Consider the following 14871-nt stretch of genomic DNA (forward strand, 5'->3'; position numbering starts at 1 on the left):
AAAATCACCAGTACCTGAGGGGATAGTCAACACCGGAGCACTGGTCAATCTTTTCTTCAACTCTAGAAAACTGGACTCACATTCCTCGGACCAAACAAATGGTGTATTCTTCTGGGTTAGCTGCGTAATAGGTTTAGCAATACTCGAGAAATCTTTAATAAATCGACGGTAATACCCTGTCAAACCCATAAAACTGCGAATTTCTGGCACTGATGTCGGTCTCGGCCAACTGATCACTGCCTCAACCTTACTGGGATCAACTGATATACCATCTCCGGATATGATGTGACCCAGAAATACAACCTGTCTCAACCAGAATTCACATTTCGACAGTTTTGCATATAACTTCTCGGTTCTCAAAGTTCTCAATACAGTTCTCAGATGCTCAGCATGATCAATCATATTCTTCGAATAAATCAAAATATCATCGATAAAAATAATCACGAAATCATCGAGATACTTCTGAAACATACGGTTCATCAGACCCATAAAAACAGCTGGAGCATTCGTCAAACCAAACGGCATGACAATAAATTCATAATGTCCATACCTTGTTCTGAACGCTGTCTTCGAGATATCAAAATCTCTGACTCTCAACTGATGGTATCCAGATCTCAGATCGATCTTGGAATAAACAGAAGAGCCCTGCAACTGATCAAATAAATAATCAATACGAGGCAAGGGATATTTATTCTTTACCGTAGCCTTGTTCAGTTGCCGGTAGCCAATGCAGAGTCTCATTGAGCCGTCCTTCTTCCTCACAAATAATACTGGAGCACCCCAAGGAGAAACACTCGGTCTGATGTATCCCTTGGCCAGTAAATCTTCTAACTGTTCATTCAACTCTTTCAATTCAATTGGTGCCATTCTGTACGGAGCTCTAGAAATCGGAACTTTACCTGGTACCAATTCAATGCTGAAATCTATCTCTCGAATCGGAGGCAATCCCGGAATCTCATCTGGGAAGACATCAGCAAATTCACACACCACTGGCAGGTCCGCCAATGATGGACTCGATTTCAGTAAATCAACTGAATAGACAAGGAACCCCTATGCCCTTTTATGTAACAATCGAGTCATAGACATAACAGATATCAAAGGAATTCTAGATCTAGAACCCTTACCGTAAAATTTCCACTCGTCAGCCATGTCAGGTCTGAATCTCACAATCTTGTGGAAACAATCAACGGTAGCTCTGTACTTGGTCAACATATCAATACCGATAATACAGTCAAAATCAGACAACCCAAGCACAATACAATCTAACTCAATCTCATGCCCTTCATACTGCAGTGTACAATTTTAACCGAATTCACGGATATCAAACATTTCCCTAACGGAGAAGAAACAGACACTACAGCAGATAGAGACTCAACAGGTAATGCATGACTCAATGCAAATCTCTCAGATATAAATGTATGAGAAGCACCTGTATCTATCAATACGTAAGCAGGATAACCACATAAAGAACAGTTACCTGCAACAACATCGTCTGGTGCTTCCTGAGCCTGCTCATCTGTCAAAGAAAATATTCTGGCCTGCTGTCTAGGAGGCTGACTAACTGTCTGGCTTCCTCCTGGCCTCTGCTGTGACTGGGTGGATGGTGGTTGGAATGTGTGAACAGCAGCTGATCGTCTCTCAGTCTGTGCTGCTGATCCCGATGATTCGGCTCCCTGGGATCTTTGGGAACCTCTTTGTGGACACACTCTAGCAAAGTGTCCCTGCTGTCTGCATATACGGCAACTACCAATCACTCCTTAGCATTGCTCGGCCGGATGTCTCCCTCCACAAGTTCTGCAGTAAACTCTGGTATAACTCTGGCTCTGTCGTAAACCACAGGAGCTAGAAGAACTGCTGCCAGACTTCTTAAAGTGCTTCCCTCTGGCTTTTAGAAATTCTTTCTTTCCACCACTGCTGCTACCACTCTCAAATCGGGGAGGTGGTTGCTGTGGTCTCGGTGCTGAAGGCACAAACGAAGCTCCTTTCTGTCGTATCAGATCGGATTTGGCTCCCTTAGCTCGGTTCAGAGCATCTGCAAAATTATTTGGTCGTCCCGTGTTCACCAACGTAAATATCTCAGGATTCAGCCCATTTATGAACTGATCGGCAACGGCCTCATCATTTTCAGCAACATGAGGAGCAAACCTCAACAAGGTAGAGAACTTGGCCACATATTCTTCAATATTCAACTGGCCCTGTCTCAAATTCGCAAACTCTGCCCCTTTGTCTTTCCTGTACGACACTGGGAAAAATCTCTGATAGAACTCAGTTTTAAAGACATTCCAAGTGATATTCGTACCTCGATGCTCCAAAGTTCTCTTTGGCGTAATCCACCAGTTCTTTGCAACGTCATGTAACTGGTGCCCAATCAGTCTAACTCTTCGCTCATCTGGGTAATCCAAAGAATCGAACATCATCTCAATATCATCTAACCAACACTCACAGTCAACAGAAGTCTCTGTTCCTTTCAGAGTTGGCGGTTTGAACAACTGAAACCTCTTCAGTAACGTTTCCATCGGAGTTGCTGTCACATCCATTGGAGGATTCAATGTACTACCCTGTTCTGGTATTCTTCGGGGAGGCATATCTGATTATCAAAAGGATTAGTAACCCAATACAACAAATCTGTTTCAGTTCAGTCCCCCCTCCGATCATCTTACTGCAGATCAAAAATCGGTTCTGATTCATTTTCAAGTAATACAGTTTACCAATCAAATCAGATAATCAGGTAAATATGTAATACTAAAAGCAGTAATCATGCTAGCACACAAAAGCAGGAAAGAAAACTCAATCTACCCCGCTCACTAGCTTCTATTTCAGTCTACAGAACCTACAGTTCCAGACCTACTGCTATGTTCTAGTTCAATCTCAAGAACCTACTGCTCTGATACCACCTGCTGTGGGGACCCGGACGCTAATTCATTTCTTAATCATTCTTGGGGAATAATTCAATCAATTAAGATAAACAGGGTCTAAAATTTTTTTTTTAAAATGCGGAACGTAATGGAATCCTTCTAATATACATATCAGTATAAAAGTCCAAATCTTGTACAACGTTCGACAAAGTCAAACTAGGGTTCAACTACTATATATCAAGTGTTGAAACCTATCTACTTCTGAATCCGGATCACCACGCTAACTTGTGCTCTCTCTCATCCTTTTCTTGACCCTGATCCTGTCCCACATGTTGTCATGCACACATACAAACAAGACAACAGCCGGATAACTCCGGTGAGAATATAATCCCAGTATAAACAATGTATACATGCAATGCATAAAGTCATATACAAAAGCATAAACCATGTATCACAAAACATAAATCATAATTTATGACACATTAGTGAATACAGATAAAACTCTTTGACTCGTCATCTCAGACTCGACTCATCTCTAATCTAGGGATCCCGGTTCCTGGATATTACAATATACCGAATCTCCGCGATATGAATCGATCCATTCCTAAGCAACATCGATATAAATCAAATATCCATTGTCTTGGCATATCCGCCATAGACTTAGCATATCTGCCAATGCCTATTCTGACAATGTGCAATGTGCCAGTGACTACTCTGTCATAATCTGGCACCTCTGTCAGTGACTCTCACTCAATAGCTATCTGCTATTCTTTGCTTTTCTATAAATCAATAGACTAAGCATACTCATTCAACAATATAAAGGTATGACATCAATAACATACAAGTATGTGATTTAGGGAAACTCAAGTCTAGTCTGACCCAAGTTGATCTTCCGGTTAACATTGATTTATACCTTTCTTGTTGTAGTTCTGACGAAGTCGAAGTCCTGAATTCGAAGCTGTCAATACCAATCTGAAATGACGTGTCGAATAGGAACATTATCAATATACAACTCATATCAATACTCATTCTGATCAATACTCATTCTGATCAATATCGACGGCATAACGGTACAATCTCAATATCTCCGTCAACTCAGACAGCAATAGATATCAATTACAAATAGTAACCAATAGCCAATACAATCCATAATATCAGAAATCTGAATAATCTCACTTCAATCTCTGAAAAATCATAACAATTACATACGGTATCTATTCTTCGATCTGTTTTCGATTCTACGATGTCTAATATCTCAAGAACTCGTCATATCAATCAAATCATAATTCCTCCAATATCCTAATTTCAAATCATACCAGAAATTAATAAAACTTACGTCCTTGTGAAGCCGTTGACACGAGGATCACATAAATAAACTCAGATTGAAAATCGGACGGTTAGATCTTGTGTAAATCAAATTCTAGTACATGAAGGAACTCACATTTCCCCTGGAGCTCTCTCTCTCTCGGTCTTTTCTGAAGGAAATGAAGGAATGAACACTATATATATCAAGCAAGCATGGCATGACAGGTGCTGGTTTTTTGTTCTGCATGTCGCGTGCATATGCGCGCCCAAGGCCCGCGCATATGCGCGACATGTCTCGCGCATATGCGCGAGATGTTCTGTCCCGCACAATGCTCGGTTCATTCTCTCGCGCATGTGCGCGCCTCCAGACGCGCATGTGCGCGCAAAGTTCTGTTTTGGACCTGTGATAATTCGAACCTCCCGTGCATATGCGCGTCCTGTCTCGCGCATGTGCGCGGGGTCTTCGCATTTGCACATTTTGATCGTGCCCAACTCGCGCATGTGCGCGCACTACCGTCGCGCATATGCGCGTAAAGTTCTGTCCGCGCAATCTTCTTCCCGCACAACTCGCGCATACGCGCGCCTTCTCTTCGCGCATATGCGCGAGACCTTCTGGTCACGTACAATCAAAACTCAAACAAGTCAACATTCAATCCCGAAGTGCTCTGTCTATAATCATATCAATTAATCAATCAATCATCTCAGATTAACAGGATAAAATCTCGGGCATTACACTAGGTCAATAAAAATAGATGAATTTCAGAGGGTTTAGGAGCCTAGGCAAGGCTACACAAGGGGTGGACCATAGGTAAGCCAAGGATGAACGAAAATCGTATGTTTGTGCACTAGGGTTTCAGCTAGGAGGAAGCACGGTGTGCTGCTCGATCAGGGCTTGACCAGGGCTTCGGATGGACGTGGTTAGGTGTGAGGAAGAGTCCTAGCATGGCTATGACTCATGCACAGCGGCTAGGGAAGAGTCCACGCGAGATAGGAATCTTCCCATGCAACCGAGGGCAGCTGCTATGCAATGAGGGAGTCACGGCTTGGCCAGATGGTCCAGGCTAAGTCTGAGGGTGGTCCAGTGAGGGTCATGAGGGTTCGGGCTCGGGTGGTGGCTCGGGTGAATAATCCTCGTCGAGTTAGGTGTCCTAGTTTGCAATCTCGGCTGCGGCTCATGCTGGAGCTTGTGGTGTGGGCTAGGGACAGATTAAATGGGCCAGGGCTGGTCTGTAGGGTCCCTAGTTGGTCTGTTCTGGGGTTGGCTCGAGGTGGCTTGGGTGTGGTTCGAGGAAAACTTGAGATGGCTCGAGGGGAACTAGCTAGGGTTCGTGATATTGGAGTTTAATGGTTAAGAGGTCGAACCATGGTCCACGGGGGTCGGTAAGTTGGTCACAAGGGTAATTTAGGTATGAAAAGTTCATGATAAAAGTTTGAGATTAAAATATTAAAGTTTGAATTAATCCGAGAATTAAACGCTTTATAAATTAGTAAATAGGAAATTAAATCGGAAGTTTTGAATTTAACCTAAACAAAAATGTTAGAAATTAAATTTGAGCTTAAATAATTATTTGGGATGGTCTAGAGTCAATGAAAGTAAGAAAAATCGAGAAATTCCAAGTCAAAAGTTGAAACAGTCATTTTACACCTAGAAAATGTTAAGAGTCCTGACAGTGTCCTGAATGCTGTAAATAATGTTAATATGTTTATTTTAAATGTTTATGGAATTTTATGATGAAACGTTAATGCTAAAAGATATGTTGTATGCTTGGTTTAAAAGAAAAATGATTTATGCATGAATTTTTATAAGTGATGAATATATGAAAAGTTGACGGAGGTGAAGTGATTGTGACTAATACGATGATATGGTTGGAGATATCATGAGGAAAAATGCCCCAGAGGGAGCCCGTTTACGGGAGAAGGCTCCAGAGGGAGCCCGACGATCGTAGTTCCGTCGACATGATATGATGGTATGTAAGGCCAAGGCTCAGTTGACGGGTGAGAGTGTCGCTGATGTCCTCGTCGTCCAGTACTGTGGTTACACGTAGATAGATCCATCGACCTTCAGCTGATACGAAAGTCACAATTAACGATACGAGTTCAATAAAAGGAAAACGTATACGTATATTAAAAAAATATATGATATGATGTGATGAAAGGAAATATGACATGATATGATGAAATGAATAATTGTTTAAGTTTATGCATATTCATGAAAAGCTGTTTTAAGTAAAAGTATTTTCACTGTTGCATGTGCATGTATATGTATTACTTGCTATCATGGTTAAGGTTTGATAAGTCAATAGACTCACTAGGTGTGATCGATGCAGGTGAGCATGAGTTTGATGTTAATGGAGGCCTTGATGGTTGATCTTGCTGGACTGAATGTGCATACAACCCGAGGACCAGCGTTAGTTTTTCCGCACTTATGTTTATGACTTATGCTAAAGATTTAAGTACTTATAAGATTTTATAACTTAGGATGATTTTGAGAGATTTTTGAGAGGATGTTAGAGTTAAGTTATTTTTGAAAATGTTAAAGTTAGGTTTGGTTGACGATTTACGATTTTTCCTTTTGAATTTTCAAATGATAGTTGTTTGATTTACTTTTAAATAATGCAAAGTATTTTAAAATATGTTTATATATATATATGTACGTAGTTTCGGCCGAATAGGAAAAAAAATTTCTGGTATATTTTAAAGAAAAACGAGTAGTGGATGTTTCATCACTAGTCTAGTCAAACTATTTCCGCATTTTTTTAAAAAAAATCGAGTGGTCCAACTACTTCTAGTCGTCCAATAAAAGACATTAACAACTAATAAGTGTTAATGTCAACTTTTGTTTTTCAAGAAATTTTAAAAAAGTTCATTTACCATCCCTCTAAAAATTTTTTCGATCCCAACAAACATATGGAGTATGAAAATGAGGCCACATAGAGAATTAAATGTGAGCTTCAATATTTTGATTTATTGTTTTAAATTTTATTATTAGAAATCAAATGACAATGATATGGGGGAAAATTTAAATTTTATCCTGTAATTTGAATTTTTCAATTTTTATCATGTTATCGGTCAATTCACGTTATTAGTCCATCAAGTTGCACTTTTTTTTTTTCAATTTTAGCCCTTCTTCATTTGAGTATTGATGTGGTTCTGGAATATGATGATGCGTCACGAACATTGTTGATAAGGTATTTAACATTGCTTATGTGTCCAATGGCGTGTCATGATCGAGCTTTCCTAACATAAGAATTTATAACAATTAAATCTCTCCAAGCTACTCGATATTTACCACAAGTGTACGAGTTAAGTTTTAATACAATGTAACATGTACGAATATCGTTCCACAGAGATTGATAAATGAAAATTTTACTTCAATTGGAATTTTTTATTTAAGTTTAACAAAAATGTGAAATTTATTAAACTAAATTGAGTGTCGAATATATATATGAAAGAAAGAAATATAAATAATGTAAAGGAAATATTAACAAACAATTATTAGGATTTTTGTTCTCCTACCCTTTATTCTTATCTAATGATTGAATTTCAATTCGTAAGTCATGCTTTTGACGAAATTCCATAATCAATCAATATACTATGTTGAGCTAAATTAATCTAATTAACAAAATGTAGCAGCCCAAAAATATGTGTCAAATCTTTTTTTCCTTTTTGTGTCGCACTAGGGCGGTAACATTCTACGGCCCTATCGCACAACGCTTTGAATTTTTTTATTTTCTCTTCCTTCAGGTCACGGTGGAGCGGTCATTTTTTTAGGCCCGAGCATGAAAAAATTTGTTTCTTTATTTTTTCTCTTCAATCTCACGCTCGGGCGTCCACTTTTACAGGCCCAACACTCCTAGTTATGTTTTTACCAACTTTTTCTTCGATTCATGCATAGAACGACTTGTTGCCAACACTTGTACTTCAACTCGATTTCCCATCATTTTTCCTACAACCCAATGTTTTCAAGTGACACTTGACCACCCATATGAATTAATTATGAACAAAATGTGGACTATTACACAACAAAAAATGCAACGACTCAAAAAAACGTGATACGATGCATAAAATGAGAAATTACCAAAAATAAAAAGTGCAAATTAGTGGACTAAGACTATGTGATAATATGACCAAAAATGAAAAACGTTCAAATTACATGACCAAAAATGTAAATTTTCTATTATTTTCTTTATTTATTTATTTTTCATAAGAGATACAATGATTTATTCGTTTGAACGATAGTCCTTTGTCTTTAAACACTCATTTACTTGTAGATTTCTTTTATTTATTTGAATTATTAAGGAATTGGGAAATAATTTTTGTTAAATTATATTCAGTTGTGGTTATTAATTAATTTATTGGTCTCTCTAAGATTTAATTATCCATAAATTACTATAATCACTTTTTTGATCACGAGTTTCTACCGATAAGTAACAACTTGTTCTCATTCATCTAAGTTTTCATTGCCAATATATATTTTACTAAAATTTTAATAATTCAATAACTAAATTTGGATGAATTATTCACTCAAAACATTCCCTTTCCAACAACTTATAAAACATATATATAAAAGCAAACATAAATCATCCGAGAACCAACAAAAATAGTTACAAGAACAATGTAAATTATGATATCACAAGTTAATTGTGTTCATAATATTAAAAACAAGAAAATGTAGATTATAATATCACTAATAAATATATATTCGTTGTATTAAGACTTTGCACGAAATAAATAAGCAATTCAACAAAACGAAGGCCGATTGCATTCTACAAGGTTAACCATCTCCATAGTCGTGGCGCAGATGACCCTCAACCTCTCATTCTCCGCCGATATAGGAGATTGGATCGCCGGTGGCTCTTGGAACGACAGCTCGCAATCACGAGGCACGTCACTAGCATCGCTAATGGATCCTACCAACTCCACATAGTTTTGCTGATTAATAACTCTAAAGTCGACATATTTCAAACTAGAGATCGCGCTATTATATCCACTGAAACACGTCTTAAGACTTGATACCAAGTGTGGATTAGTGGCTCTCTTCAAGAGTCCCGAAATCTTGGCAGATGTAGCGCCTGCGGTGGCCAAGGCCTTGTCTCGGAGTATGGTGCACAAGCCATTAGGGGTGGTTTTCAGGTTGGCTCGTGGGTCGGCCTCGATTATCGACAAGCAAAGGGCACCATTCGTCGTTCTCTTGCAGTACTGTTGTTCGACGTTGGCCGATTCGGTTTGGTAAAAAATCAAAGCCACTGCTAATGAAAGACATAGAAACCCTAAGTTGAGCTTCATTTTATTGTTTGCATGCAAGAATCTTTGTTGGTGCTAATTTTTTTTTGTTGGGAAACATATTTGTAGTGAACATTTTACCTGACAAGATAGGAAAATAATGTTTATTTGGAAAATTTAACAATTATCACAAGAAATTAAATCTGTAGATTCTGTCTGCATGGTACTGTTTTGGGTAGGAAATTATGTTAATTAATTTGAGAGATTTTTTAGATATTTTGGGATTTTGAAGAATAAGAGAAGTGGATTTGAAACTTAATTTTCATGATTTCTTCTCCATTTTGTAGGTTCACCGAGTGAAGGAAAAAAATACATTTTAACTTGTACATTTTCTATTTTATATCATCTTATCAATCAATTGTTCAGTGTTCGTACTTTTTTCCCCCACTTTAGCCATTTTTCACCATAATGTTGACTTAACACCGGAAAATGATCACATAACATTGGAAATGTTGACATAACACTGTAAATTTCTGATGTGTCAGATGACATGTCACAATTCTTGTGAAACATGAATAATTTGGAAAAAAAAAATGTAAGTTACTAACTAAATTCGTGAATTGAAGGATTACATGACAAAAAATGAAAAATGTATTAAAAAATGTAATTTCCCCCGAGTGAATCTTGCGTTTTTTAGAGTTGGGGTGGAAGAATTGTTGTACGAGCTAGTTTTGCAGGAATACACAAATGATGATTGATTGATTGATTAATTTTTCGCAGCATTCCGCCTTATATGTACGTCTACGCCATATATCAGCAACCATCAATTTTAACCGTTTCACCAGATTTTTGATTCTCGTTAACCCATCCTTGTGCCACTGAACCAGCTCCACCTTAATACAGCTCCATCAGATATTCGATTCAAGATTTTCTACTGTACACTACAAAGTTTGCAGAAATGTCTCTATTGGATCTCTCCGATCCCCTATTCGTACGTAGATGTATGTATTTAGAGTATATAAATTTTCCTACTTATTAAAATTGTTATTATTCATTAGTTATACATACATCATTTTTAAAAAAAAAAAAAAAATTAGCACGTTTTGCACTCAATAATTTTAGATAGATATTTAGAATGTAATCATGTAGATATAAAAGTATAAACAAAAACTCTCGTGAGACGGTCTAATAGATAAATTTCGTGATACAGATCTTTTCTTTGTTTCACTCATGAAAAAATTACTTTTCATGGAAAAAAAATTTCATACAAAAAATGTTACTTTTTATTGTAAACATGAGTAAGGTTGACCAATCTCACGAAAAAACATCCGTGAGACCATCTCATAAAAGACATACTCAAAAGTATATTGCATAATGTATATTAATTAAATACTATAATAATTTAGAATCAATGAAATATGTAGTCCACATAATCATTGTTTCACCGAAGATTGTTTTAATTTTATCTTCATAAATGCATTACTTTGGAGGAGTTGTACAAAATTCGCAGAAAACCATAAAACAGATTGAACCGAAAATTTTGGTTTTTCGATTCGGTTTTTCGGGTATTTGACCAGTTTAGAATTCGAGTTTACAGTAAATTATTATTTTTCTGTTTTGAGAAGAAAAAACCGAAATATTTTATTATTATTATTATTATTTTTTATATTGCTTCCCAAACAAAAACCTATTACTTAAAATAAGAGAATAAATAATATTGATATATTTCAAATTTATACATTTTAAAAATATATTCAAATGTAAATTTGTATGACCGCTGATTCTTTGAAGGGCATTGAGAAATAAGATTTACAATTAGGCGCCTCCATTCCTCTCATTTATCTTCCCAGATAATCTCGACTGCAGAACCAAGCACACTGCAGAACTTGCTAAGAAAAAATTCAAGAAATATATAAGAGGACAGGAATTACGACCCAAGGTCAATCTGGGTCATAGCTCAAGCATTGGTCATCTATCTTGGCGCGGCCGCCAAAATCTTCGGCAAGGTCCTGCCATGGCGATGATTACAACTCAGAATCACTGAATTTCTAGACCATCTGAACCCCCCCTCCCCCATGTCTTTCAGTTTATCTGTTCATTTTACTCGAATTGCTTCGCAGTTCCCCCTCTGTTCTTCTCGCTGCACCGCTCGTTTCATCCCTTGGCAACGCCCTCAATCACTCAGTTCTCGCCACTTCCGCTTTTCCCTTGCGAACCGAAGTCGTCTCTTCTATGTTTCAGCCTCTAAATCTAAAGGTAAGATTTCGTATTTATCTTTTCAAGTTATGTTTATGAGAATACAATGTGCATTTCTCGGCTCTATACCTTCAAAATGCATGCTTGTTGGCTCTCAATTGGTGAAGAAGTTGATGGGTTTCTTTAAAGTTGTACCCCGAATACACTTGACATTTCATTGGGCGGGTTTATGTATTTGTAACCTTTGGGTTTTAGTATTTTGTTGAATTATTCTTCATTTGTTAATATTTTTCACGAAAAGTTGGAAACTTTATGAGTTACCTGTTACTGAATGGCGGGAGTTCAAGAGTTCAATATTTCGAATTTGCAAAGTTAAATTGGAAATACAACAAGTTCTGTGAATTTCTTTAGCCAAGAATTTTTTAGCGTTATTCTTGAGGTTATTGGACACACCGTCTATCCGTAAAAGAATGAAAATAAAAGAATGTTTCATATGCTGTTCTTCAAAGTCAAACTGTTTAATCTTAAAGATGGTTGCAAGTTGCCGATCTTGTTCCTCTGAAGGATTTTTTACCTTTTGAGAAGTTGATATACATTTTTGTTCCTTGAAGATGCAGCCTGGAATAATCAAAATGATTCATTAGATGAAAGATACGACGTGATTGTTGTTGGAGGAGGGCATGCAGGATGTGAGGCTGCACTTGCATCTTCCCGTTTAGGGGCAAAAACTCTTCTGCTGACACTAAATATTGACCGCATTGCTTGGCAGGTTGTATTCGCAAAAGACCTAGAAGCTCAGAACTGCCTTTTTTAATTTTGCAAATTATTGCATTCCTTTCCATATTCTGAATTGCTTTCTCGCTCCCTTTTTCATTGCTCTTTGGTATTCAGTCATACTGGAATTTTTTGGTTTAGCAGGGTGTTTGGGTTCTGCCATAGGGAACAGATAGTAACGAAGAATGGTTTTTGCCTTATTGGATTTGTAAGAAAAATTATTTTTGGACCATCTTCAGATCAATGGTAAACCATCCGGTATGACCTCAATCATGGTTTTTTTGGTCGATCTTCGTGGATATGTTTTGTTCTATTGACATTTGGTGGGATGTGGATCATGAGCCCTCAAATAAAAATCTAGTTGGATAATTGTGTAAACCACTTGTTGTATTTCAAGTCCTCGTCTTTGGTTTATCTAATTGCTACGTATGAGCCATATCCTTATGCTAGTGGACAACCTGACATTTGAAGGTTTAAGTTGGAGCATTTGGTACTATTTACTATTAAGTTTGTTGTGTACACTTACATATGTTGCTTTAGATGACTGAACAAGAATCAACCAGAAACTCCAGTCGCTGGTAAATATGTTTTTGGAATAGATTACCTATAGCAAGTGGTTTAGGCAATATAATTAAGACTACCAAGCGCATAGAGACATGAAATTTTGTATCATCTATGCTTTAGATGACTGAACAAGAATCAATCAGAATTCTTTTTGTCTATTTTGTTTGTCAGGACTCAGGACCCTGGATTCAATCATTTATCAAGAAAGCTATCTATGTAATGTGTCTTAATATCACACATAGTTTCTGTATTAATTGGAGTTGAATGCAGCCTTGCAATCCAGCTGTTGGTGGACCAGCAAAGTCTCAACTTGTTCATGAAGTGGATGCGCTTGGCGGTGAAATTGGCAAGGTAGCGGATAGGTAAAACTAAAATAAAATAAAAAACTAGAATATTTGTCAGTACTTATATCACTCTTTTTTTTATTAAGTGGCCACATTTATTGGATTGGGTCCTTACAAATAAAAAATGCTTTAACTGTCTCTAGCATCTAACAAAGTTCTTGCTAAACATCTCAAATTCTTCTGAATTGACCTTAATCACTTCTCAGTCCTTTTCCTGTCTTTAATTCTTTGTGCATGTAAAGTTCTAATTTTCTTGTTTAGTTTATTAAGTGGCCGCTATGGAGGATACCTACAGTTATGTTTAGTTTAAAAGAACCTGAAAAGTTCCTGTGACTGATGATGTGAATGTCATCTAAATTAAAAATGTCTGTCTATTTTTTGGCTGTCAAGAGTTTGACTGTCAATTGCCCGAAAAGAAAAAGAGAAGAGGTTGACTGTCAAGAATCAAGTCAGGGCATCTTTATATTCTGCTCCAGTTTTAGTTGATATTTTGCTCTTTCATTGAGAATTTCATTTTTAGTTTGTTATATCTTATCAATGAGTGCACGTGTTATGTCATCCTTCAGGTGTTACTTGCAAAAACGAATTCTGAATGTCTCAAGGGGCCCTGCTGTTAGAGCACTTCGTGCTCAAACTGATAAAAGAGAATATGCTTTGGAAATGAAGAAGATCGTAGAAAGGCAAGTTTATTGATGTATCTTTTGGCATATATAGTTCAATACATCTGTTCAATAGTCAGAACAATATGCCTCTAGACTCAGTATTTGATTTCCCTTATTATTAAAACTGTAAAACGTATAGAAAGAAAAACATATTTCTATTCAGTGAATATTGATGTTTACAAAGATATATATACACAATACTAGGAGCTAAATTAGGAAGATCTATTATCTAATCTTAGAAAATATTTCCTTAATCTAAATCCGACAAAATCTGTGATAAATATTGACTAAGTAATTACAATTATACACAGTCTTTGTTATTTTGAAAGTGATTTTCCCACACACCCCCAAGTTGGGGGATGGATGTTATCCATTCCATGTTTACCAACTAGTCTTTGAAAATCTGCTCCAGCCAATCCATTGGTCAGTATGCCTGGGAAATGAAAGGGGTGCAAATCAGTCCGCTCTCCAGCTTTTCTTTTATGAAGTGCCTATCCACTTCAATGTGGTGTACGGTCATGTTACATCAGATTATGAGCAATAGTAATAGTTAAATTGTTGTCACAATAAAGTTTCATGGACCTTCCCATTTAACCTTTAAGTCTTCTAAAACGATTTTCAGCTACAATAACTTGCATATCCAAAGAGCCATAGCTCTAAACTCAGATGTTGCCCTTGTTCTTGCCACAACATTTTTTTTACTTCTCCAAGCCACGAGATTGTCTCCCAAAAAAATACGTTATCCCGAAGTTGATCTTCTATAAGTACAAATCCTGCATAATCTGCATCAGTGTATGCTTCAAGAGTCATTCCCTCGCCTTTCTTTTATAAAATCTTTTTCCCGGTGTATTGCTCAAGTATTGAAAGATTCTATATATAGCCCTAAGACGTGGTTCTTTGCGGTTGTGCATGAATTGGCTAACCATCTCACCGCATAGGCTATGTCAG

General features: G+C 37.1%; 2 protein-coding genes across 6 annotated transcripts in view; one reads left to right on the forward strand and one right to left on the reverse strand.

The window, feature by feature from the left end:
- Positions 1 to 8900: 8900 nt before the first annotated feature.
- LOC140957993 (pectinesterase inhibitor-like) lies at positions 8901 to 9446 on the reverse strand. Its single transcript, XM_073415398.1, has one exon. The coding sequence runs from the start codon at positions 9444 to 9446 to the stop codon at positions 8901 to 8903; it is 546 nt and encodes a 181-aa protein (XP_073271499.1).
- Positions 9447 to 11220: 1774 nt separating this feature from the next.
- LOC140956506 (uncharacterized) overlaps positions 11221 to 14871 on the forward strand; it is a 28272-nt gene continuing 24621 nt past the window's right edge. Inside the window, exons 1-4 of one of the 5 annotated variants that reach the window (XM_073413264.1) lie at positions 11221 to 11639; positions 12191 to 12348; positions 13188 to 13279; positions 13828 to 13941. In XM_073413264.1, the coding sequence (XP_073269365.1) occupies positions 11459 to 11639; positions 12191 to 12348; positions 13188 to 13279; positions 13828 to 13941 (545 nt within the window). In that variant the 5' untranslated portion in view covers positions 11221 to 11458. Of the gene's footprint in view, positions 11640 to 12190; positions 12349 to 12497; positions 12612 to 13187; positions 13280 to 13827; positions 13942 to 14871 lie in introns of those variants that run through there. The other 4 variants (XM_073413265.1, XM_073413266.1, XM_073413267.1 and 1 more) reach the window with 4 other exon arrangements.

This window comes from Primulina huaijiensis, chromosome 14 (assembly GCF_012295235.1).
Source record: "Primulina huaijiensis isolate GDHJ02 chromosome 14, ASM1229523v2, whole genome shotgun sequence".
Classification (NCBI taxonomy): domain Eukaryota; kingdom Viridiplantae; phylum Streptophyta; class Magnoliopsida; order Lamiales; family Gesneriaceae; genus Primulina; species Primulina huaijiensis.